Source organism: Parasteatoda tepidariorum, chromosome 5 (assembly GCF_982258835.1).
Source record: "Parasteatoda tepidariorum strain Cologne lab strain chromosome 5, Ptep-v5.0, whole genome shotgun sequence".
Taxonomy (NCBI): Eukaryota; Metazoa; Arthropoda; class Arachnida; order Araneae; family Theridiidae; genus Parasteatoda; species Parasteatoda tepidariorum.
In genome coordinates, this window is record NC_141759.1 from 21,695,965 (window position 1) to 21,723,756 (window position 27,792).

The 27,792-nt window shown below is 31.3% G+C and overlaps 1 protein-coding gene and 2 long non-coding RNA genes across 7 annotated transcripts in view; 1 reads left to right on the top strand and 2 right to left on the bottom strand.

The window, feature by feature from the left end:
- Positions 1-3,931, top strand: part of Pms2 (mismatch repair endonuclease PMS2) — a 40,728-nt gene extending 36,797 nt beyond the window's left edge. For all 5 annotated transcript variants that reach the window (XM_043050209.3, XM_043050210.3, XM_043050208.3 and 2 more), the window contains 3 exons: positions 2,266-2,370; positions 2,493-2,528; positions 3,773-3,931. In XM_043050209.3, coding sequence (XP_042906143.2) covers positions 2,266-2,370; positions 2,493-2,528; positions 3,773-3,838 — 207 coding nt within the window. In that variant the 3' untranslated portion in view covers positions 3,839-3,931. The remainder of the gene's footprint in view (positions 1-2,265; positions 2,371-2,492; positions 2,529-3,772) is intronic.
- A 4,485-nt stretch (positions 3,932-8,416) lies between these two features.
- LOC122270911 (uncharacterized) lies at positions 8,417-10,085 on the bottom strand. The gene is made up of 5 exons (XR_015434346.1): positions 9,991-10,085; positions 9,715-9,891; positions 9,163-9,615; positions 8,887-9,063; positions 8,417-8,787 (listed from the first exon to the last, which is right to left on the bottom strand). It is a non-coding gene; the product is annotated as an uncharacterized LOC122270911 (long non-coding RNA).
- Positions 10,086-10,366: 281 nt separating this feature from the next.
- LOC122270912 (uncharacterized) lies at positions 10,367-11,637 on the bottom strand. Its single transcript, XR_015434347.1, has 4 exons — positions 11,366-11,637; positions 11,090-11,266; positions 10,541-10,717; positions 10,367-10,440 (listed from the first exon to the last, which is right to left on the bottom strand). It is a non-coding gene; the product is annotated as an uncharacterized LOC122270912 (long non-coding RNA).
- Positions 11,638-27,792: the final 16,155 nt, after the last annotated feature.

Here is a 27,792-nt window from a genome sequence, read left to right on the forward strand (position 1 = left end):
ACATGATCATTGATATAAAAAACAAATTCTTCTTATATTTTAGGCTTGTTATTTTGAACACTCCGACTCGGAAATATTACGAGCATGTGAAATAGTGGTGAAAATTACTACTGTCAATTTTATGGGGGCGAGAAGGAAAGGGTTAATTATTTAGAGAATTCAATATAACTATTTAAAATAAAATAAATATTCATTACTTATCAAAATGCTAAGTTTTAAAAAAAAATTATAATGTTAAAATATTTTCATATTCAATTTTCTTAATGCCCATCAATATTGAAAGAAGTATTTATTATAAAATGAAAATTTTGTTCAAAGCATAGTCATGTAACTATATAAATCCCATACTTTTTGCTAGTTACGTTTCATTGTAGAGAATGTTTTGAAATTTATGAAGAAGTAATTTTTAAAAAATACAGGTTTTTAATAAATAGTAGAGTAGTGTCGGGTACCCCCGCCCACTGTAAATTTCATATGTATAGAATATTTCTTCAAGTCAATGATTCATTGGACATTAATTGTTATATTAAAAAAAGATTATTTTCAAAGTTTCAAGTATTTATGCAGCTGGTAACATGGTAAACAATAGTTTTGAAAATATGTTGAATACAGTAGTCATGAAATTAAGAAAAATCGGTTGAATTTTGTGATAAAAATAATAAATGAGGTTTATCTATTGTCAATACATTGGTCATTTTCATTTTACACCTGAAAAAACAGTCAAAAAACATAATTTTTGTAACTGAGCGGAGCTACCCGACACATTTTGAAAAGAGCTGTAAAACATGTTTTTTTAAATTTCTATTTTTGTTAAGTTAAACTATTCTTTTTTGGTTTATTCTTTTTGCATTATTTAATTAGATGATAAAACAATAGAAACATACAAAAATATTGATTATTACTCAATGTTATACAGAAATATAAGCAATACTCCTTAAGTGGGCGGGGCTACCTGACTCTCCCCTACTCTTATTTATTGATTCACATAGTTTACCGTGTAGGGTTATGTATAGAATAGCATATCATGTAAATTGACTTTGTGGCTTTGCTGTCTTTTACACACTCTTTTGTAGAAGTTTTCATTGACCTCTTTTGTGAAAATGTGGCTAATTTTTAATGATAACAGCATTCAATAGGGCTGAAAATTAAAGGTAATCTGTTGGTCCAAGACTCCTAAATTCTGACTCAGACCAAAATAATTATCAGCCGTCTTCTGCAATCAATGTAAAGGGATATTATGCTGTTTTACTTTATTAAATGTTTGTTTTATGTTTTGGTCTGTATTTTTTGTCACAAAATAGCATACTTTATTATAGTTTTGACTTTACAAATTCTGTGTATTGTAATTTTTCTTTTAAATTCTCTTCGTTAACTTTTCTTTTTAGAAAATCTTAACAGAGACAAGTAGATGGAGCAGTGAAAATGTGCATGTGCTAATAATATTTTTTGTTTCAAGTCATTTGGACCAGTGGCTAAATTTTCTTGTCTTCTAATCCTGGTTCAACTTCCTTTTATAAAGAATACAAAATTTGGGACTCATTGGCATAAACCTGAAGTTTAAAAAAGTAATAATAATAGTTGCAGAGAAAAATTCATGCAATATTTAATTACTTTATCTGTGTAGCCAATTCTTTAAAAGTGAGATTATATTTTAGTGAGACAAAATTTTAAAAAGTGAGATTATATGACTAGGGAATGATTTTACAATGCTCAACAATGAAAGCATGTTGTTGCTTGGAGTCGGGTCAGATTTAAGAATCTGGTTGACATTCAAAAATTCATATACAAAAAGGAAAAGATGAATGAATTTCTGCACATATGAGTCCCAAACACTCCAATATGTGTTCAGGTGAAGTCTGGTGTTGGTGGCACTTGTGGTAAAGTGATATGTTTTTATACCCTCTGAAAAACGTAAACTCTTTAAGTGGCCACTAGCAAGCTGCGAGATAGTGGTACGGATTTTTTATTATAAAAAAGGGTCAAGGCTTGGCCTATTAGCTTGATACTAATAGAAAACATGTTCTTTCATGTAGTGCTGCATTTTCAATTATCTAAATTGTCAGCTGTTTTACTGCCTAATTTTTCCTTTGGCAATCCTTTGTTGCACAAATAGTGCAAAATTCAAATATCCTTAAGTTTTGTGACATTTGTTATGGCTTATAAATCTTATCTAAAATTTTCATATTTATTTCAGTTTTATATGATTCAATGATTGTTTTACAATACTAACAAACTATAGCCATGTAAAACTTTGTGTGTTTTTAGATTCGAATGGTTCGTCCTTCTCGTGTCAATCAAATGTTTGCATCTAGAGCTTGCAGGAAATCAGTCATGATTGGAACTGCACTAACTTCAGCAATGATGAAAAAAGTTAATATTTTTCCTGTTCGCATTTTTTATTATTTTATTTTTAATACGTTTAATGTTTACTATAAATATTACATTTTTATCTCTTGCTCTTTGTATTTATCTGACTTTTGTTTTCTCCATAGCTTGTCACACATATGGGAGAAATTGAACAACCATGGGTAAGTTTTTCTATAATCTTTCCCTCCATGCAAATTCCCTTAATTCCAAATATGCGGAGTGAGAGAAAGTTTTTGAAAAAAGTGTGTAAATTAGTTTAAGTTTTAGTTCGTAATTCAAAAGCAATGTGAGATTGCTACTGCCAAGATTTTGATTTTTATGTGTGGAACTAAATAATAAGTCTTGGTAACCTGACCAGGATAAGTAAAAGAAGAAATAAGTGCTTCCCCAGACTCCCACACTCCTAAATTATAGTTGAACATGGAATAAGGCAATTTTCTCCGTTAAGCCTAATTTCATTTAAGAATTCATGCATCATTACTACAATTAAATATGCTGAAATTTATAGTTTTGTAATAAAATGTTTATGTAATTTAAGAAAACAATTGCAAAATTCACCCAAAGTATACAAAATACTATTTTTTACACCCCAAACTGCAAATCTGCACCCACATAAACCAATAATCATTCCATTCTTTTCCCCACTTTGTCAAAATATAAATGAGCACCTGGAAGTTAATAATTCGCGAGCCCAATCCTCACAAAAAAGCCAAACACGTACAGCTGTTTACTTGTTTAAATATCCAGGATGATATTTAAAAAAATACTCGGAAAATGCATGAAGATAAACTATCTCTGAAACATTATTCGAAATTATAACGAACATCGAGCACCGTCTAACGTTGAAATAAAATGTTCCAAACTGAAATCACACATAATAATGGGCTGCTGGTTTTGGAAAGGCTCATGTCATATATAATACCATAGGCTGTGAAGAGAGAACCACTTCATCACAGATTTCTTATCACAGTTCTGAAGAAGTTAATACTTTAAAAAACAAAAGCTGAAATATGTAATTAAGAAAAAAATATTTGCTATTGATAATATACTATAACTAATCCACAATGAAAATAGTAAATTGTAGATAATTTTAAAATAACTAACACATTTTTCTACGCTTAAAAAGTGTCACGACTAAGAAGGTGGTAAAAAAAAAAGGAAAATTTTAATTATACTCGGTAATAAAAATTTATATCTTATTTTTACTAATTAATAAAAATCCAATCCATATTAATTGCATATTGTGTAAATAACATAATGTAAGGAAATATTTTGGTTGGCATATTAAACAGAAGATTTTATGGACAAAATTTCCCATACTTGTGATTCTTGGGAAGTAAATGTTATATGTTTTTTTGTCATTTTATTTTTTATTACTCATTTTATTTATTTGATTTTTTTTCAGAATTGTCCTCATGGTAGACCAACAATGAGACATTTATTTAATTTAAGACTTTTAAATCCATTGTAATTTTTAAAAAAATCTGTCTGTTACACAATTTTATTTCTTGTAGATTATCATTTTGTAAAAATCATCGACTTTTAATAAAAGATTATAATTCTCTTTTTAAGTATTTTATTGTTTCTGTGATTTCATCAATGCTCTCTAGCTGTTTTATGAGTGAACATGATGTCTTACATCACATTGATTAACTGATTATTTCTTGACTTTTCTTCACTTCCATCCTGGAGGCGAATCTGCAAAAGACGAAAACATTACAGTTTATAACTTGAAATTGCTTATTTCCATATTTTTCTTCTTTTCAAGGTGGTTTACTTCTTATGATATGCCCCTCTTAATTCCTCTTTTCTCTTATCCCCTCGTGAGATTAAAATCCCAAAAGTCAACCTTTAGACATTGAAGCCTTTTTTTCCTCTTTAATCCCTACCAAAGAGAAATAAAAATGCTGCGCATTACACACCATCAAAGTTGAATACAACTTTGATTGAATGCAAGTAATATTAATAAATCTTATATTACCTAGAAAAAAACATTGCCTCTGTTATGTTGGTATGTTTAAATTATTTCTGTTAATTAGTTATGGGCACAATTGTCTTTTTTTTTTTTTGGGGCACCGCGTTTAAATTTAATAATCTCACTCTGTATTTTAATTCCTTTTTACTTTCATCAACAACCCCATCTGTGTTTTTCCTTCACCCCTACTTGAAAATGGATTGCTTCACAGGTGTGAAGAGTTGAGCGATAGTAGCGCCTCCTTTGGCGCGGATGAATACACGAACGAAAAAAGAGCGGCAAATTCGTTTTTTAGGCATTCCCTGTTCTGACGAGCCTTGGTGAAGGTAGTGAAAATCTGCGGGAGTGGCCGGCCTCGAGCGTAATTAGCCATGCTCGCCTCCAAGGATAAGTCTTTCTATATTTTCTTTAAAATTTTATGTGCCCATTTAAAATCTAAATTTATATTTATGATGTTTTTTTTAAATGATAATTTTTTAAGAAATCAGTTGAACTGATATGGAAGTTGTATAGCAGTAAACTAACATTGTAACCTAACTTGGCTGATGATTAAGTTCTTTGAAATAAACATGTTAATCAAGATTTTCTGATTTGGATATGAATCCTTTAATTTTAAATTAGCTTTCTCTTTCAGCTAATTACATTGTATTTTCTTGTTATGTCTGATAGCGATATTAATTTAGTGGAGGAAATTAGTAACAAACACAATGCATATATCTTTCCTGATTCCTTAAATCTAATTTTGTCTATTCAAAAAAAAACTTAAGATATAACACCTCTATCTGTAAATTCTCTTCATTTCACTTCCTTTCAAGGTGGTTTACTTCTTATGATATGCCCCTCTTAATTCTCTTTTTCTAATTTATTTCTCTTATTCCTCGTAAGATTAAAATCCTAAAAGTCAACCTTTAGACATTGAAGCCTTTTTTTCCTCTTTAATCCCTACCAAAGAGAAATAAAAATGCTGCGCATTACGCACCATCAAAGTTAAAGAATACAACTTTGATTGAATGCAAGTAATATAAATAAATCTTATATTACCTAGAAAAAACATTGCCTCTATCTGTAAATTCTCTTCATTTTTCTTCCTTTCAAAGTGGTTTATGTTAGACTGAAGACGACAGAATAGCAGACGACAGAATTTGCATAGTATTAATTTTGAGTGTGTAAGTACCCTCATTATGCAACTGTTATTTTGTATATATATAACAAATCAAGATTGGATTTGGAGTTTTGTTTCTTTTGATTTTCATGACTGTATGTATTGAATTCGTTACCTCATGCTATGGAGAGGATTGCTTCTCTTTTATGATGCTTAAGTTAAGTTATGATTTTTCTTGCTTAATAAAATTTCTGATCAGTTAAAAGATGACTTTTTCATTATGCTTACTAAGCATTTTCCACAACGCACTGAATTCTGCCAGCAAGGTTATGGGCCATGCCTGCCCAGCTTAGTTAAGCTTTTGTCGTCTTTGGAAGCAAGTTTATTATAACGCTACTGGGGCCGTTTAGATAGATTGGACATGGCCGAAAATGACAGCAGCTCCATATTGGGATTTCCAAAGCTAAATAGTTTCAATTACAGTAGCTGGAAAGTAAATATGAAAGTGTTACTCATCTATAAAGGATCTTGGGAATTTGTTGGTGGTACAGAGAAGCCATTACCAACTGATGCAACAGACAGAGACCTACGCTCTTGTGAACTGCGAAAAGCAAGAAGTTATTCTAAAATATTCCAAGGCATTGAAGAGCAGTTTCAACCAGTGCCGTAGCGAGCCTAACTCGCGCCCGGGGCACAATACCTTTTTAGCGCCCCCCCCCCCATTTGAAAACCATCTAATATTATAAGTAAAATATACTCGCAAAGTAATAAATAAATAAAGTAAAATAAATAAAGTCATAGGCTCAAGTTAGGCATTAAATTTGAGACAAAAAATGTAGTTGAGAAAACAAGACTAGATTTTGAAATGTATATGATCATCTAGAATTAGTTCATAAGATACCTATTATTTATTTTACATATTTATAAAGAAATATTTTAAAAACACGCAGTTTTAAAACAATAAAAAAGTAAATATTTATTATAGGAGATACATATATTTAATAATATGATTATAATACAATTATAAAACTAATTACTATGTATTGGCGATCGCAACACTCGAATACGCCATCTGGGGAGAGACCGGTTTCATGCTTTTAGCCCTTCTCCCTCCCCACGCCTCCTCTTTTCAGTTGCATAGGAATGTTCTACGATATTTTCTCTGTTCTTAATATTTTACCTTTTTACTAAATAAAAATATTTTTTAAAATTCCTGTGATACTTTTCTTTAGAAATATGTTTAATGTAGTTTTCAGTTCTATATAGTTTTCCAACTTAAAAGATTTTAATCTGTATGAAAATCAAGAGAGAAACTAACGTACTTCCTTCCTCTATGACTTTCCACAGGCTAATGGGGAAAGCATGTGAAGTGTTGCCATAGGTAGAGCGTTCTGCTCTACGCCACCTGCAGCCCATTTCGATCGCCAATAAATTTTCCGCTTCTGATGAAGCAAATTTATCAATAATATCATCAAAGTTGATTATTTCAAATTTTTCTCTTTCCACACTTAAAAATGCTAGGTCACTTAGGCAATCTTGTCCCCCCGTTGATCGTAGATATGTCAAAATTAATTTTAATTTGCTGAATGACCATTCGCAGCTAGCAATTGATACTGAGATAGTCAGGAGTATTTGAAGTGCCACTCTCAGGTTTGGAAAAACATCTTCTCCACACGGGATTATAAAAGTAAGAAATTCTAATGGAGTTTTAAGTTCAATTTCTTTTCTACTACGGAGTAACATTTTACAGTCACATTCTTCGATAAAGAGTTCTATTCCATTGAAATTTGTATTATACACAGTACAAACATACAAATACTTTGTACACAGCAAATATTTGGAGATAATATATGTAACCACACAGCGTAGATGCCATAAGGAAGTGCTGACAGACACAGGTCGAGTCAGCCCAGCCATTAGAAAAAAAAGTGTCATTTCTATTATGAATATATTATTACAGTTTGATTAGTGTTCCTTTTTATTTACGAATTAACATTTATTATATTTCACTGGCACTAAATTTAAAATATATTTTGCAGAAATAAATTATAATGAAAATAAAAATTATCCAACAATTTGTTTTGTTTTGCTGACCATTTGGCGCCCCTTTGTGAGTAGCGCCCGGGGCATGATGCCCCCCCTTGCTCCCCCCTCGCTACGCCACTGGTTTCAACCGCTGATATCCGACAGCGAGGATGGAAAGACAGCGTGGACTATTTTAAAAGATAACTTTGAACCTACCTCCCGAGCACAGTTAGCCGGACTTATTGATGAATTCTTTGAAATGAAGTTTGATCCGGAGAAGGAGACTATTGGAATTTTCTGCAAGTTAGTTAATGAAAAAAAGAAACAGATCCATGATGCAGGTTTTGAAATGCCAAAAAAGCTCACATGTTTCCAATTAATTAGAAGATTGCCAGCAGATTATGACAACTTAGTTCAAATGCTTTATCGACTAGAGGATAAAGATTTTTCGATTTCTAATGTTGAAAAGGAGCTCCTAATCGAATCTGGAAGGATACAACAAAAGCAGAAAGATAGAGGAGAGGACATAGTCGCCGATGCTTATACTACTTCATCTACTAGAAAGCAAGCCTATCGGAAGTTGCATGGAAATAAAAGCAGTGGTCGCGTCCTGGGCAGTGATACAAAAACAACAATGATGTGTCCCTACTGCAACAAGAAAGGTCTTCTTATGATATGCCCCTCTTAATACCTCTTTTCTCTTATTCCCTCGTAATATTGAAATCCTAAAAGTCAACCTTTAGACAACGAAGACTTTTTTCCTCTTTAATCCCTACCAAAGAGAAATAAAAATGCTGCGCATTACACACCATCAAAGTTGAATACAACTTTGATTGAATGCAAGTAATATAAAAAAAATCTTAAATTATATAGACAAAACATTGCCACAATCTGTAAAATCTCTTCATTTTTCTTCCTTTCATGGTGGTTTACTTCTTATGATATGCCCCTCTTAATCCATCTTTTCTCTCCTTCCCTCGGAGGATGAAATTCCTAAAAGTCAACCTTTAGACATTGAAGCCTTTTTTTCCTTTTTAATCCCTACCAAAGGGAAATAAAAATGCTGCGCATTACACACCATCAAAGTTAAAGAATACAACTTTGATTGAATGCAAGTAATATAAATAAATCCTATATTACATAGAAGAAACATTGCCACAATATGTAAAATCTCTTCATTTTTCTTCCTTTCAAGGTCTTCTTTTTCTACTTCTTATGATATGCCCGTTTTAATTCCTCTTTTCTTTTATTCCCTCGTAATATTAAAATCCTCAAAGTCAACCTTTAGACAACGAAGCCTTTTTTTCCTCTTTAGTCCCTACCAAAGAGAAATAAAAATGCTGCGCATTACACACCATCAAAGTTAAAGAATACAACTTTGATTGAATGCAAGTAATATAAATAAATCTTATATTACCTAGAAGAAACATTGCCACAATATGTAAAATCTCTTCATTTTTCTTCCTTTCAAGGTCTTCTTTTTCTACTTCTTATGATATGCCCGTTTTAATTCCTCTTTTCTCTTATTCCCTCGTAATATTAAAATCCTCAAAGTCAACCTTTAGACAACGAATCCTTTTTTCCTCTTTAACCCCTACCAAAGAGAAATAAAAATGCTGCGCATTACACACCATCAAAGTTAAAGAATACAACTTTGATTGAATGTAAGTAATATAAATAAATCTTATATTACCTAGAAGAAACATTGCCACAATATGTAAAATCTCTTCATTTTTCTTCCTTTCAAGGTCTTCTTTTTCTACTTCTTATGATATGCCCGTTTTAATTCCTCTTTTCTCTTATTCCCTCGTAATATTAAAATCCTCAAAGTCAACCTTTAGACAACGAATCCTTTTTTCCTCTTTAAACCCTACCAAAGAGAAATAAAAATGCTGCGCATTACACACCATCAAAGTTAAAGAATACAACTTTGATTGAATGCAAGTAATATAAATAAATCTTATATTACCTAGAAGAAACATTGCCACAATATGTAAAATCTCTTCATTTTTCTTCCTTTCAAGGTCTTCTTTTTCTACTTCTTATGATATGCCCGTTTTAATTCCTCTTTTCTCTTATTCCCTCGTAATATTAAAATCCTCAAAGTCAACCTTTAGACAACGAATCCTTTTTTCCTCTTTAACCCCTACCAAAGAGAAATAAAAATGCTGCGCATTACACACCATCAAAGTTAAAGAATACAACTTTGATTGAATGTAAGTAATATAAATAAATCTTATATTACCTAGAAGAAACATTGCCACAATATGTAAAATCTCTTCATTTTTCTTCCTTTCAAGGTCTTCTTTTTCTACTTCTTATGATATGCCCGTTTTAATTCCTCTTTTCTCTTATTCCCTCGTAATATTAAAATCCTCAAAGTCAACCTTTAGACAACGAATCCTTTTTTCCTCTTTAACCCCTACCAAAGAGAAATAAAAATGCTGCGCATTACACACCATCAAAGTTAAAGAATACAACTTTGATTGAATGTAAGTCATATAAATAAATCTTATATTACCTAGAAGAAACATTGCCACAATATGTAAAATCTCTTCATTTTTCTTCCTTTCAAGGTCTTCTTTTTCTACTTCTTATGATATGCCCGTTTTAATTTCTCTTTTCTCTTATTCCCTCGTAATATTAAAATCCTCAAAGTCAAACTTTAGACAACGAATCCTTTTTTCCTCTTTAACCCCTACCAAAGAGAAATAAAAATGCTGCGCATTACACACCATCAAAGTTTAAGAATACAACTTTGATTGAATGCAAGTAATATAAATAAATCTTATATTACCTAGAAGAAACATTGCCACAATATGTAAAATCTTTTCATTTTTCTTCCTTTCAAGGTCTTTTTCTACTTCTTATGATATGCCCGTTTTAATTCCTCTTTACTCTTATTCCCTCGTAATATTAAAATCCTCAAAGTCAACCTTTAGACAACGAATCCTTTTTTCCTCTTTAACCCCTACCAAAGAGAAATAAAAATGCTGCGCATTACACACCATCAAAGTTAAAGAATACAACTTTAAATTGAATGTAAGTAATATAAATAAATCTTATATTACCTAGAAGAAACATTGCCACAATATGTAAAATCTCTTCATTTTTCTTCCTTTCAAGGTCTTCTTTTTCTACTTCTTATGATATGCCCGTTTTAATTCCTCTTTTCTCTTATTCCCTCGTAATATTAAAATCCTCAAAGTCAACCTTTAGACAACGAAGCCTTTTTTCCTCTTTAGTCCCTACCAAAGAGAAATAAAAATGCTGCGCATTATACACCATCAAAGTTAGAGAATACAACTTTGATTGAATGCAAGTAATATAAAAAAAATCTTAAATTATATAGACAAAACATTGCCACAATCTGAAAAATCTCTTCATTTTTTTTCCTTTCATGGTGCGGTTTACTTCTTATGATATGCCCCTCTTAATCCATCTCTTCTCTCCTTCCCTCGGAGGATGAAATTCCTAAAAGTCAACCTTTAGACATTGAAGAATTTTTTTCTCTTTAATCCCTACCAAAGAGAAATAAAAATGCTGCACATTACACACCATCAAAGTTAAAGAATACAACTTTTATTGAATGCAAGTAATATAAATAAATCTTATATTACCTAGAAGAAACATTGCCACAATATGTAAAATCTCTTCATTTTTCTTCGTTTCAAGGTCTTCTTTTTCTACTTCTTATGATATGCCCGTTTTAATTCCTCTTTTCTCTTATTCCCTCGTAATATTAAAATCCTCAAAGTCAACCTTTAGACAACGAATCCTTTTTTCCTCTTTAACCCCTACCAAAGAGAAATTAAAATGCTGCGCATTACACACCATCAAAGTTAAAGAATACAACTTTGATTGAATGCAAGTAATATAAATAAATCTTATATTACCTAGAAGAAACATTGCCACAATATGTAAAATCTCTTCATTTTTCTTCCTTTCAAGGTCTTCTTTTTCTACTTCTTATGATATGCCCGTTTTAATTCCTCTTTTCTCTTATTCCCTCGTAATATTAAGATCCTAAAAGTCAACCTTTAGACAACGAAGCCTTTTTTTCCTCTTTAGTCCATACCAAAGAGAAATAAAAATGCTGTGCATTACACACCATCAAAGTTAGAGAATACAACTTTGATTGAATGCAAGTAATATAAAAAAAATCTTAAATTATATAGACAAAACATTGCCACAATCTGTAAGATCTCTTCATTTTTCTTCCTTTCATGGTGGTTTACTTCTTATGATATGCCCTTCTTAATCCTTCTTTTCTCTCCTTCCCTCGGAGGATGAAATTCCTAAAAGTCAACCTTTAGACATTGAAGCCTTTTTTTCCTGTTTAATCCCTACCAAAGAGAAATAAAAATGCTGCGCATTACACACCTTCAAAGTTAAAGAATAAAACTTTGATTGAATGCAAGTAATCTAAATAATTCTTATATTACCTAGAAAAAACATTTCCTCTATCTGTAGATTCTCTTTATGTTTCTTCCTTTCAAGGTGGTTTACTTCTTATGATATGCCCCTCTTAATTCCTCTTTTCTCTTACTCCCTCGGAGGATGAAATTCCTAAAAGTCAACCTTTAGACAACGAAGCCATTTTTTCCTCTTTAGTCCCTACCAAAGAGAAATAAAAATGCTGTGCATTACACACCATCAAAGTTAGAGAATACAACTTTGATTGAATGCAAGTAATATAAAAAAAATCTTAAATTATATAGACAAAACATTGCCACAATCTGTAAGATCTCTTCATTTTTCTTCCTTTCATGGTGGTTTACTTCTTATGATATGCCCCTCTTAATCCTTCTTTTCTCTCCTTCCCTCGGAGGATGAAATTCCTAAAAGTCAACCTTTAGACATTGAAGCCTTTTTTTCCTGTTTAATCCCTACCAAAGAGAAATAAAAATGCTGCGCATTACACACCTTCAAAGTTAAAGAATAAAACTTTGATTGAATGCAAGTAATATAAATGATTCTTATATTACCTAGAAAAAACATTGCCTCTATCTGTAGATTCTCTTTATGTTTCTTCCTTTCAAGGTGGTTTACTTCTTATGATATGCCCCTCTTAATTCCTCTTTTCTCTTAATTCCTCTTTTCTCTTACTCCCTCGGAGGATGAAATTCCTAAAAGTCAACCTTTCGACATTGAATCCTTTTTTCCTCTTTAATCCCTACCAAAGAGAAATAAAAATGCTGCGCATTACACACCATCAAAGTTAAAGAATACAACTTTTATTGAATGCAAGTAATATAAATAAATCTTATATTACCTAATATTAATCTTATATTAATAACTGAAATAACTTAGATTGAATGCAAGTTCCATAAATAAAGTTTATATTAAAAATAATATAAATAAAATATATTATACGTAGAAAAATTTTGTTCCAATGTTAGAAGTATTTTGACTAACTATTTTTTTAACAGCTTTCGTATCTTCATTTCTTTTCAGCAGCTTTTTTAATTTCTTCAGTTAGTTTTTAATTACATCGACTTACCTTCAAAACACAACCTACAGTCAACAATTCCAAACAGAAAATCTTATAATGATTTTACTCATTGTTTAAACTATTTTACAACAATGAATAATTTTATAGCTAATAACATTTATTACTTTACTCTGTAATTGTTAAACAACATCATTAGCTTTGTTGAAACAACTGTGAACAAAAAAAAATTTAAAGAACTTAATAGTCATTGTTAAAGAGCGAATTTATTTATTGGTTAGAAAAACGTAAAATATAATGAAATATAATATTCCTAGATTTGCTATTTCACTTTACGCTATTACTTTTTAATCAGAGTGCTCTAATATATTTTTAGATATTAAGTAAAAGTATACATAAATTAGTGATGAATTTCTAATTTATATAGATAATGATCTGTAAGATTTTCCAAAAGGGAATCGATTTTTATCTCTATTTATTTAATTCGACCTAATCATTTGTTTTATTTTACTTTACTTAATGTTTCAAAATAATATGTTAAAGAATTTTTCCTTAAATATATATTTCTATTTGGTAACTTTATCATTATATCCTTGAGCATGGCATAAAAACAATTTATTTTGTTAAATTTACTTTTCATTTCTGTAGGTTTTAAAAATGTGTAGTAATGGGAACTATAATTTCAAAACTAGATTTTCCGGCTAACATCATACCTGCCAACTCTTCCGGATTTTCCGGAAGATTTTATTTTCATATTTAAAGTGGTAGTAAATATATACTATTTTTTTCTCTTATAAACTTAATTTTTAAATGATTTTGATCACCACTATTCTTACAAAAATTAAGCACATATATTAATATGCGTTACTATCATGGTTGTCAACTTAAGCTTGCTTATATACAACGTATTTGTTTGCTTAAAATTGAAGTTTTAATTCCATTTTAATACCACTGGGAAAAATGATAATGGAAGGGATTAAAAGTTGGCAGGTATGTAACAGTTACTATAAAACTACCAACTAAATATTTCGAATAACGCCTATTTTGTTTTTATTTCCAGAATTATTTTTTTAAACAGATAAATGTTTGGCATAGACTATGCTAATTTTACCAGTATTTTTTTTCTTCGGTTAATTTCTACCTACTAAATATATTTTCGAATAACGATAATGCATTTTGATACTGCTTTTGAATTTAAGCTCTAAAATTACACTGTTATCAAAGTTTCCATCCTTAATCAAACGTGTTTTCATTGCATGCATAATTATTCCATCGGACATCGATGGCATTTTATAGAACTTATTGTACATCTTATTTTTTTCGCATAAATTTTTTTTTTTTGGCATTTGTATAATTTAAAGGTTTTGCATATGCTGCAAAACCATTTTGTTCATAGCGCAGGGGAATTTGCATCAGATGATAGCAGATGGATGGTAGCAGACCAAAGGTAAACCGCTAGACAGGAAATTTTATACCATTTAATTTTAATCTTAAGTTCTTCAAGTTTAGCAAAAAAAAATTATGTTATCCTTTAAATACAAATTTTTCATCCATTTGAACAAAATGAAACATTCTACGTTTCTTAGATGGCTACAAACGCCCATAGAAAATCCATGTTCTGGAATTTTATTCCTATTTTGACGACACGAGACTGAAAGATTTTTTTTAAAAACGAAAATGAAATAAGACACTATAATGAAAAATGTGATGATGTGATATTTTTGTTTATTGCTTGAACTACATAGAATGGAGTTTTTACATTACCTAGTGCAGTTTTTCTAAAATTACAATAAATGTTGCAAATTAAAATAAATGTAAACATTAATGGAACGTATCGACGAGAAATAAAGTGGAAAAAGAGTATATGCGTGCTGTATAAAGACGACTCATGTTGTAAGTACAAAACTGGTGGGGTAGACTATATTTGAGGGTGCCCCTTGATTCTCGCCAAGTTGTGATCGCGGTTGATCGCCAAGCTGGGCGATGTTGAAACCCAATCGTGATTCTGATTGATTTAGGTTTTAGCGTTATTTTTAAATTCTCAACGGTATAAGTAATTTCAGAGATCCGTTAGTTCTACATTGGATACCGACTGGTAAGGTTACTTTTGCTTCTGGTCAATAAGATCGAAGGTATGCGGGCAGTCATAAAAAGGAACTTTAGAAGAAAATGTCACCGCCAGTCCAGTACCACAGATGCCGTTTTCGATTGATATTTTGCCGAATTTATGTTTCGATGGAGGTATACGGATTCTATTTCTATTCATGATAAATTAAGACAGTATCTAACTGCTATTAAAGAATTCCATGCACTTAAATCTGAGGATATTCAAGCTTAATGAAGAAATGAGTTTGTTTTTTTCCTTTTCTTTCTGTGTTTACTCCATTAATTTTTGTTTCGATTCAAAATGCATTTTACTGAGTTTATTAATTTTTCTTATATTAGGTTCACTGCAATTTTATAAAGCTTTGACCGATGTTTTGTTGAAATTTTCCAATGTCTTATTTTATTTTATTTTATTTTATAACCGTCGTTGAACAGCCGACCCAATTTCATGGGTTTACGACTACTTACGTTCAACTCCGTAGCCTTGTAATTTTGAACCAATCCAGAAGACAAGGAAACTCCTGGATCAGTACCCCCAGAGGTATTGATTTGTTCTGGGAACATGGAGGACTTTGAGACTCGACAGATTTAACGTGCATCAGTCACCATTTACTACACGGGGAGTCTTCGGCAGGCGAGGATCGAACCCACGATCTCTTGGATATGGGCCCAGCGCCCTACCGATCGGGCTATCCCGGCCCCCAATGTCTTATTTTATTTTATTTTATAACCGTCGTTGAACAGCCGACCCAAGTTCATGGGCTTACGACTACTAACGTTCAACTCCGTAGCCTTGTAATTTTGAACCAATCCAGAAGACAAGGAAACTCCTGGATCAGTACCCCCAGAGGTATTGATTTGTTGTGGGAACATGGAGGACTTTGAGACTCGACAGATTTAACGTGCATCAGTCACCATTCCAATGTCTTGAAATTTTCCAGTGTTTTATTGAAATATCCTTATGTTTTGGCCGCCACTCTTGTTACCACGGTATTCCGCACAAACAGGAATTTCGCCAAACATTAGTCGCCAATTTCGCCAAGGGGCACCCTCAAGTATATTTTTCCCAAACTGGTGAATTAGATTTTGAAAAACTGGCTCTAGAATAACTGGTGAAATGAGAAAAGAAAAAAAAAATTAAATTTGAAAAACAGAAATCGATACGAAAGAAATGTTCAACCTAGGTTAGAAAATAGTGAAATGGCAATTAAGAAATAATGTATGTTAGGAATCATAAAATCAATAATCTACTGCAACTGTGCTGGCACTTATGCAGACTGGTACTAAATATATAAGCTGAAAACTGAGAATTGTTCAACCTAGTTTAGAAAATAGTGAAATGGCAATTAATAAATAATGTATGTTAGGGATCGTAAAATCAATAATCTACTGAATTGCTGGCACTTATGCAGACTGGTACTAAATATATAAGCTGAAAACTGAGAATTGTTCAACCTGGTTTAGAAAATAGTGAAATGGCAATTAAAAAATAATGCATGTTAGGAATCGTAAAATCAATAATCTACTGCAACTGTGCTGGCACTTATGCAGACTGGTACTAAATATATAAGCTGAAAACTGAGAATTGTTCAACCTAGTTTAGAAAATAGTGAAATGGCAATTAAAAAATAATGTATGTTAGGAATCATAAAATCAATAATCTACTGCAACTGTGCTGGCACTTATGCAGACTGGTACTAAATATATAAGCTGAAAACTGAGAATTGTTCAACCTAGTTTAGAAAATAGTGAAATGGCAATTAAAAAATAATGTATGTTAGGAATCATAAAATCAATAATCTACTGCAACTGTGCTGGCACTTATGCAGACTGGTACTAAATATATAAGCTGAAAACTGAGAATTGTTCAACCTAGTTTAGAAAATAGTGAAATGGCAATTAAAAAATAATGTATGTTAGGAATCATAAAATCAATAATCTACTGCAACTGTGCTGGCACTTATGCAGACTGGTACTAAATATATAAGCTGAAAACTGAGAATTGTTCAACCTAGTTTAGAAAATAGTGAAATGGCAATTAAAAAATAATGTATGTTAGGAATCATAAAATCAATAATCTACTGCAACTGTGCTGGCACTTATGCAGACTGGTACTAAATATATAAGCTGAAAACTGAGAATTGTTCAACCTAGTTTAGAAAATAGTGAAATGGCAATTAATAAATAATGTATGTTAGGGATCGTAAAATCAATAATCTACTGCAATTGCTGGCACTTATGCAGACTGGTACTAAATATATAAGCTGAAAACTGAGAATTGTTCAACCTGGTTTAGAAAATAGTGAAATGGCAATTAAAAAATAATGTATGTTAGGAATCGTAAAATCAATAATCTACTGCAACTGTGCTGGCACTTATGCAGACTGGTACTAAATATATAAGCTGAAAACTGAGAATTGTTCAACCTAGTTTAGAAAATAGTGAAATGGCAATTAAAAAATAATGTATGTTAGGGATCGTAAAATCAATAATCTACTGCAATTGCTGGCACTTATGCAGACTGGTACTAAATATATAAAGTGAAAACTGAGAATTGTTCAACCTAGTTTAGAAAATAGTGAAATGGCAATTAAAAAATAATGTATGTTAGGGATCGTAAAATCAATAATTTACTGCAACTGTGCTGGCACTTATGCAGACTGGTACTAAATATATAAGCTGAAAACTGAGAATTGTTCAACCTAGTTTAGAAAATAGTGAAATGGCAATTAAAAAATAATGTATGTTAGGAATCATAAAATCAATAATCTACTGCAACTGTGCTGGCACTTATGCAGACTGGTACTAAATATATAAGCTGAAAACTGAGAATTGTTCAACCTAGTTTAGAAAATAGTGAAATAGCAATTAAAAAATAATGTATGTTAGGAATCATAAAATCAATAATCTACTGCAACTGTGCTGGCACTTATGCAGACTGGTACTAAATATATAAGCTGAAAACTGAGAATTGTTCAACCTAGTTTAGAAAATAGTGAAATGGCAATTAAAAAATAATGTATGTTAGGAATCATAAAATCAATAATCTACTGCAACTGTGCTGGCACTTATGCAGACTGGTACTAAATATATAAGCTGAAAACTGAGAATTGTTCAACCTAGTTTAGAAAATAGTGAAATGGCAATTAAGAAATAATGTATGTTAGGAATCATAAAATCAATAATCTACTGCAACTGTGCTGGCACTTATGCAGACTGGTACTAAATATATAAGCTGAAAACTGAGAATTGTTCAACCTAGTTTAGAAAATAGTGAAATGGCAATTAATAAATAATGTATGTTAGGGATCGTAAAATCAATAATCTACTGCAATTGCTGGCACTTATGCAGACTGGTACTAAATATATAAGCTGAAAACTGAGAATAGTTCAACCTGGTTTAGAAAATAGTGAAATGGCAATTAAAAAATAATGTATGTTAGGAATCGTAAAATCAATAATCTACTGCAACTGTGCTGGCACTTATGCAGACTGGTACTAAATATATAAGCTGAAAACTGAGAATTGTTCAACCTAGTTTAGAAAATAGTGAAATGGCAATTAAAAAATAATGTATGTTAGGAATCATAAAATCAATAATCTACTGCAACTGTGCTGGCACTTATGCAGACTGGTACTAAATATATAAGCTGAAAACTGAGAATTGTTCAACCTAGTTTAGAAAATAGTGAAATGGCAATTAAAAAATAATGTATGTTAGGGATCGTAAAATCAATAATCTACTGCAATTGCTGGCACTTATGCAGACTGGTACTAAATATATAAGCTGAAAACTGAGAATTGTTCAACCTAGTTTAGAAAATAGTGAAATGGCAATTAAAAAATAATGTATGTTAGGGATCGTAAAATCAATAATCTACTGCAATTGCTGGCACTTATGCAGACTGGTACTAAATATATAAGCTGAAAACTGAGAATTGTTCAACCTGGTTTAGAAAATAGTGAAATGGCAATTAAAAAATAATGTATGTTAGGAATCGTAAAATCAATAATCTACTGCAACTGTGCTGGCACTTATGCAGACTGGTACTAAATATATAAGCTGAAAACTGAGAATTGTTCAACCTAGTTTAGAAAATAGTGAAATGGCAATTAAAAAATAATGTATGTTAGGGATCGTAAAATCAATAATCTACTGCAATTGCTGGCACTTATGCAGACTGGTACTAAATATATAAAGTGAAAACTGAGAATTGTTCAACCTAGTTTAGAAAATAGTGAAATGGCAATTAAAAAATAATGTATGTTAGGGATCGTAAAATCAATAATTTACTGCAACTGTGCTGGCACTTATGCAGACTGGTACTAAATATATAAGCTGAAAACTGAGAATTGTTCAACCTAGTTTAGAAAATAGTGAAATGGCAATTAAAAAATAATGTATGTTAGGAATCATAAAATCAATAATCTACTGCAACTGTGCTGGCACTTATGCAGACTGGTACTAAATATATAAGCTGAAAACTGAGAATTGTTCAACCTAGTTTAGAAAATAGTGAAATAGCAATTAAAAAATAATGTATGTTAGGAATCATAAAATCAATAATCTACTGCAACTGTGCTGGCACTTATGCAGACTGGTACTAAATATATAAGCTGAAAACTGAGAATTGTTCAACCTAGTTTAGAAAATAGTGAAATGGCAATTAAAAAATAATGTATGTTAGGAATCATAAAATCAATAATCTACTGCAACTGTGCTGGCACTTATGCAGACTGGTACTAAATATATAAGCTGAAAACTGAGAATTGTTCAACCTAGTTTAGAAAATAGTGAAATGGCAATTAAGAAATAATGTATGTTAGGAATCATAAAATCAATAATCTACTGCAACTGTGCTGGCACTTATGCAGACTGGTACTAAATATATAAGCTGAAAACTGAGAATTGTTCAACCTAGTTTAGAAAATAGTGAAATGGCAATTAATAAATAATGTATGTTAGGGATCGTAAAATCAATAATCTACTGCAATTGCTGGCACTTATGCAGACTGGTACTAAATATATAAGCTGAAAACTGAGAATAGTTCAACCTGGTTTAGAAAATAGTGAAATGGCAATTAAAAAATAATGTATGTTAGGAATCGTAAAATCAATAATCTACTGCAACTGTGCTGGCACTTATGCAGACTGGTACTAAATATATAAGCTGAAAACTGAGAATTGTTCAACCTAGTTTAGAAAATAGTGAAATGGCAATTAAAAAATAATGTATGTTAGGAATCATAAAATCAATAATCTACTGCAACTGTGCTGGCACTTATGCAGACTGGTACTAAATATATAAGCTGAAAACTGAGAATTGTTCAACCTAGTTTAGAAAATAGTGAAATGGCAATTAAAAAATAATGTATGTTAGGGATCGTAAAATCAATAATCTACTGCAATTGCTGGCACTTATGCAGACTGGTACTAAATATATAAGCTGAAAACTGAGAATTGTTCAACCTAGTTTAGAAAATAGTGAAATGGCAATTAAGAAATAATGTATGTTAGGAATCATAAAATCAATAATCTACTGCAACTGTGCTGGCACTTATGCAGACTGGTACTAAATATATAAGCTGAAAACTGAGAATTGTTCAACCTAGTTTAGAAAATAGTGAAATGGCAATTAATAAATAATGTATGTTAGGGATCGTAAAATCAATAATCTACTGCAATTGCTGGCACTTATGCAGACTGGTACTAAATATATAAAGTGAAAACTGAGAATTGTTCAACCTAGTTTAGAAAATAGTGAAATGGCAATTAAAAAATAATGTATGTTAGGGATCGTAAAATCAATAATTTACTGCAACTGTGCTGGCACTTATGCAGACTGGTACTAAATATATAAGCTGAAAACTGAGAATTGTTCAACCTAGTTTAGAAAATAGTGAAATGGCAATAAAAAAATAATGTATGTTAGGGATCGTAAAATCAATAATCTACTGTAATTGCTGGCACTTATGCAGACTAGTACTAAATATATAAAGTGAAAACTGAGAATTGTTCAACCTAGGTTAGAAAATAGTGAAATGGCAATTAAAAAATAATGTATGTTAGGGATCGTAAAATCAATAATCTACTGCAACTGTGCTGGCACTTACGCAGACTGGTACTAAATATATATGCTGAAAACTGAGAATTGTTCAACCTAGTTTAGAAAATAGTGAAATGGCAATTAAAAAATAATGTATGTTAGGAATCATAAAATCAATAATCTACTGCAACTGTGCTGGCACTTATGCAGACTGGTACTAAATATATAAAGTGAAAACTAAGAATTGTTCAACCTAGGTTAGAAAATAGTTAAATGGCAATCGAGAAATAATATTTGTTGGGAGATCATAAAATCAGTAGCTACTGGTACTAATGAAAATAATCCTTTGAGAAACATTAGTGAAACCTAAATGGTTGCCAATTTAATCAATCTTCTAAATAATGTGTTTGTCTCAAAAAATTAATTCCGGTCAATGACCCATCATAATTTTCGACTTTGCAATTGGTAAATCACATATTAAATTGCAAATGTTACATCTGAAGCGGTGCGTCTTAAATATGCTAATTTTCTAGTTCAGGAAATATAATTAGGGAAAAATAGACTTGAGGGTGCCCCTTGGCGAAATTGGCGACTTATGTTTGGCGCTATTGCTTTTTGCGAGGAACACCGGGTAACAGGAATGGCGGCCAAAACATAGTGATATTTCAATAAAACATTGGAAAATTTCAACAAAACATCGGTCAAAATATGGTGATATTTCAATAAAACATTGCAAAATTTCAACAAAACATCGGCCAAAACTTGCAATGAACCCAATATAAGCAAAATTAATAAACCCAAGAGGATTTTGAATCGAAGCAAAAATTAATGGAGTAGGCCCAGAAAGAAAAGGAAAAAAACAACTCCTTCATTAAGTTTGAATATTCTCAGATTTAGGTGCACAGAATTATCTAATAACAGTTAGATACTGTCTGAATTTATCATGAATAGAATCTGTGTACCTCCATCACCACATAAATACGACGAAATACGAATCGAAAATGGCGTCTGAACCAGACTAGCGGTGACATTTTTTTCTTAAATCCCTTTTTATGACTGCCTACATACCTTCGATCTTATTGACCAGATTCAAAAGTAAACTAACCAGCCGGTATCCAACGTAGAGCTGACGGATCTCTGAAATTACATATACCGTTGAACATTTAAAAATAACGCTGAAATCTAAACCAATCAGAATCACGATTGGGTTTCAACATCACCCAGCTTGGCGATCAACCGCGATCACATCTTGGCGAGAATCAAGGGGCACCCTCAAATATAGTCTACCCTATAATTATAACTATCTCTATGCAATTTTATTTTGTGACACTCAAAATATTTGTTTACTGTCATCTTTAAAATATGAATTTGACTAAAATATCACTTCGATAAAATCATTTTCGAGCAATACTTTTGCCGCCCATTAAATTTTTACCAGCTCTTTATTCACTGTAGGAGAATTTTATCAAAAAAAATAAAGAATTATAATAGCAGAAATAAAATTTGGTCACCTTAAGCAGAAATAGTTGTCTATAATTTATAGTGACACTTATTAATTAAAACCATAAGATGCTTGCAAATTAAATTTTAATGCTTGCAAATTAAACAAAAAGGGAAAAAAATCATTATATTTCTTTATGATTGCTACTTCGTACGTGTAGGTTATTTTTATAGTTTCACCTATATTAATTATAATTATTAAACTCTATTGTATTTTAGAAAACACCAAACAAACGCATAAGTAGTTTATTTTTAAAAATAGTTATATGCATTGTAAAGAAAGAATATCATTTATTTTTGAATATCATTAAACCGTTAGCTGACTTTATTTTGTTTTTCTTTTATATTTTATGGAATAAATATTTAATGAAACACTTTGGCTTACCATTTTAAGTCACCTTTCTTATCTTCTTCTTCTGTCAATAGCTTCTTTTATTTCATCAGTCTTTGACAACTTTCACTCAACTTCAAAAAATAACCTTCACACACGAAATCCAAACTCAAAATGAACTCAATAATGATTTTAACATATTGTTCAAATTAGCTTGCAACAATGGATGCCTTTATAGCAAATATTATTTATTTATTTCAACTGCAATTGTCTAACTACATCTATTAGCTCTGTTGAAACATTAGTGTACACAAAAATATAATTAAAAAATACCTTAATAGCCATTGTTAAAGAGTGGACTTATTTATTTTTTAGAAAACATAAAGAATCGTGATTTACAGAGATTTTCCATTAATTTCTACACGATCAGTACTTTAACAGAGTTTTTCGTAAAATCCAATTCAAATATATATTTTTGAAATCCTTGTGAAATTTATATTATACAAATTAAGGATTCCAAATTAGCATGGAAAATGTTCTGTAAAATTTAAAATAAGGGAATCGTTTTTTTTTTTTTTTATGACCTAAATGTTAATTTGAGTCATTCGTTTGTTTTACTTCACTTTAGATATGGTTTTTAAAATATATATTTTTACTACAACATGTGTTCTCCTCTGTATTAAACAAAAATTTGACGAGCATTATCGCATATCAACGGATTGCCCAATCCCAAACTAAAGAAAACAGGGACAGAGGGAACATGTGCTATCAGAATTAGAAAAATTAAAATGTCTTAGTTAGCTTTCTAAGTACCACTTTTTTTAAATTAAAGGGAATACCTAGAGTCACTGTAACTTCCGAGTAAAAGTTCTAAAATTAGAGGGACGTTAAATTATTTCAAATTTCCAAAAGTCTCATGTTTATAATATTTGCCTTTAAGCCTCAGTTTCCGCCGGCAATCAAACATGTTTGCATTGCATATATAGTACTTGATTAAATATCGATATCATTTTATGGAACCTTTGAATATTTTATTTATCCGCTAATGACAGGAAGTATAAATTTAAAGTTTTATTCCATTTACATCTGTCATGAAGCTGTTTTCTTTGTAACACAAGATATTTTTTTTCAAATCATTTTTGTTTTTGTGGAACGCATTTTTCTGAATGAATTTTATCAGTTTTACATCTCAGAAAACCGCACTAATAATCCCAAATTAACGTAATAGATGAAGACCAGAGATAGAGTTTAAGTCACGAAATCATAATAAAACCAATAACCATCATAAATTGTGACAAATTATTAAGACCAGTCATGTCAAAGATACGGCCCGCGGGCCGCATCCGTCCTCCGGTTCGTGTCAATACGGCCCGCGATCGCGATATGTCACAGAAAGAAGAATCGTGTTTTTCAGAGCTTTTAGACTTCACTCTATTCCTCTACGGAAGTTTTAAAATGTGCACACTACATTTATAAGTAATTTCAAGGGCAGCGCGGGCATAGACAAGCGAGAGAGATAGACAGTAACGACATTTCTTAGCAACAGGCGAAATCTTCGACTGGAATATACTTAGCAGGATGGCGCTCCTGTCATGGCTGGCAATCATTCGGGCATTGTAACTAAATTAAAACAGAAAACATCAGGGAATTTTGTGGGATTTCCCTGTATAATTCATCAGGAATCATTGGCATCCAAGCATTTAAAAATGGACCATGTCATGCTACCTATAATTAAAATAGTAAATTTTATAAGGAGCAGAGGACTAAATCACCGACAGTTCAGGCAGTTTTTACAAGATTTGGACGAAAATTTTTTTGATGTCCCTTATTTCCCTGAAGTTCGTTGGCTCAGTCGAGGAGTAGTTTTAGAAGGATTTTTTGCATTACGTGACCCTATTCAAGCTTTCATGTAAGAAAAAGGCAACCCAATTGATTATGGCAATGACTGGTGGATTGATTGTGTCTTTTTGGTAGATATGAATAAACACTTGACTGATCTGAATGTAAAGTTACAGGGTAAAAATCTGATTGTCACTCAAATGTATTCAAGCCTTTGAAACAAAGTTGAGGTTGTGGGAAAATCAGGTAAAAAATCAAACTTTGGATCATTTCCCTCATTTAAAATCATTTGGCACAGTGAACCAAAAAGAATTGGATCAGTATTCTCAACTTCTGCAAAATCTGATCACGGAATTCAACAATCGTTTCGAAGACTTCCACAAAATGAATGAAACGGAATTCCCAATTTTCAACAATCCATTCAATTTTGAAGCTTCACAGGCACCAGTTCATTTGCAAATGGAGTTGATAAATCTTCAATCGGACAGTATTTTGAAAGAAAAATTTAAAGAGGTTAACGCTCTTACATTTTATACACAATATTTCAAGAGTTTGGATAACTACCCGGAATTAAAAAAGCATGCAGCACGCATTCTGAGAACAAGAGAAGTCAGGTATCTGGATTCTCGAGCTCAAAATAATTACCATCTTTTATTACTTTGATATGATTTTTAACAACCGTATATTATATACCATATAATTAGATAAATAAAATGTTATAATAGTTCAGTACATTTTTTTTATTTGAATCTGGCCCGCCTACACATTCTAAATTTAATATATGGCCCTCTGCAAAATTGAGTTTGACACCTCTGATTAAGACAGTGCATTATCAGCCAAATAGAAACTTAAAATTTTAAACAATTCGGTGATAAAAGCACCTTTAAAATAAAGATACGAAATTCTTCAGAAACAGTAAGAACTTAGCTTAAGTTTATTGCACACTCCGGCAACTTGTAAGAAAAATCGTCAAAGAAATGGGAACAATATAAAATACATAAGTAAATCTATATGTATGCAATGGAACTGATAATAAAAAAAGATTTTGTAATTAATAATAAAGAAATTGAGCTTTCGATTTCTAATTTTTGCAGTTACCTACATAATTGATGGCAGACTTTAAAGATTTGGTTTGTTTCTGAATTTTCAAACACTTAGGAATTAGCTCATTATTGAAATCGGCGAAATTTTTGCAAAGCTTAGGTAATTTAAAAATGCTACTTAAAGATATAGAATGTAGTTAGATTTAATTTTGTTTTTCAAGAAAGTGATCAATCTTAATTATCATTAAGAATGTGCTTATTAATTTGAAATGTTGTAATTTATAAATTTAAACTCAAATGTTTTAAGCTTGATGCACTACCATTTTGATTCTTTGCATGGAAGTCGTTATAATAATAACGCGCAAGCAGATAATTTAGTACTTAGGACCGTATATTGGCGGTTGCCTTTCCAATTGTCGCCAACAAGAACATTGTTACCAATAACGGATAAGTGCCAAGATTTAAAAAAAAAAATCAAGTATATATATATATATAATTATCAAAATTATCGATATTTAGTAATAAACCACAAAGTTTTTTTCTTCTTTTAAACAGAATATATTATTTTTATGTTGGTCAATACTTTTGTCAAATAAACTTTATCAAGACTCAAAGCAATATTACGCTTAATAATTATCATTATGTTAGTGTGCAGAGTTATTGATGTTGATCAAAATATTCGCTCTTGTATAATTATCAGGAAATATATGTATAATTATCAGGATCTTTGATATGTATAATTATCAGGAAATATGACCCTTTCGGCAAATTTATTTATCGGTTATTAGCGACTTCCTGACCAGAATCTGGAATTTTTTCTTCATGGCTTCCGATAACTATCTATATGTCTCAAGTAGTCGCATTGGAACGTTGGAAATGAATAGTAGCTCAGTATTCGGCGCGAAGCGCCGCTAACTGATTCATCTAAATTTAATAGGCATAGATTAGGTAGTCATAAATTGAATAAGGTACAATGATATGATTGAGTGAAAAAGGGATTGGAGAGACTCCATTTAAGAGATAAAACTATATACAAGCACTAGCACAGTTAATTAGTTAATAATTTACAGGATGAATAATATTAATAAGCCAAAATATTAAAGTCAAGATAAACTATATACAAAATTATTTACAAATTACTTGAATAGATATGAAATTATTTACATTATAATACATGGGTTAATCTAGGTATCAAAAAAACCATTGGTGTTATTGTTAATATAGTGACCCGGCCGTCCCGGCAAGTCACCGCTCGTGCCGGGTTGCTCACTATTCTTAGGCTTACAGATCTCTGGCTCCCCCGGATCGGACCCTGCGAACAAGGTTGCTCCTTCACCAGGTTTACCAGAGTTCAGGTGTAAATGTGTTGTTTGCGTGTGTAGTGTGTATTGGGAATCATGAGATGTTATAATACTTAGATAGAATGCAATCTGATGAGAGAAATGCTGCGAGTGGGCTGTAATTTGAATTTTCACTGATAATATCTGTGTCGAAAATCTTATTGAAGTTTGCATCAGTGCAGTCCTGGGCTTTGTTATAGAATTTCGTATTAAGAGTAGCCATATAGTTAGCAATATCATCTATTTTCATGTCTTTTTTCAACAATTTATTGCTTATTGCCCTTGGGGCCCCAAGCATGGTCCTTAGAATTTTGCCCTCAAAATTTGAGAGTTTCTTTTTTAAGTTTTCAGACATGGTCGTTAGGGCTGGGCATGCGTATGTTAAAATTGGCCTAATAATCTGTAGGTAAATTGTTCTTTTATTGTTCAAGCTTAGTGTAGAGTTTCTGTTCAGTATTGCATAGAGAGCAAAAAATGCTCCTCTGCCTCTTTTTATTATGTCGTCGATATGCTTACTCCAACTAAGGTTTTGTGATATTATAATACCTAAGTATTTAACTTGTGTTGTTGGGGTGATAGTGACATTGAATAGCCTTAAGTTGGAGATTTTGTGGGCTTTAATTTTGGAGTTTATGATCATGAATTGACTCTTGTCGGGATGTAAT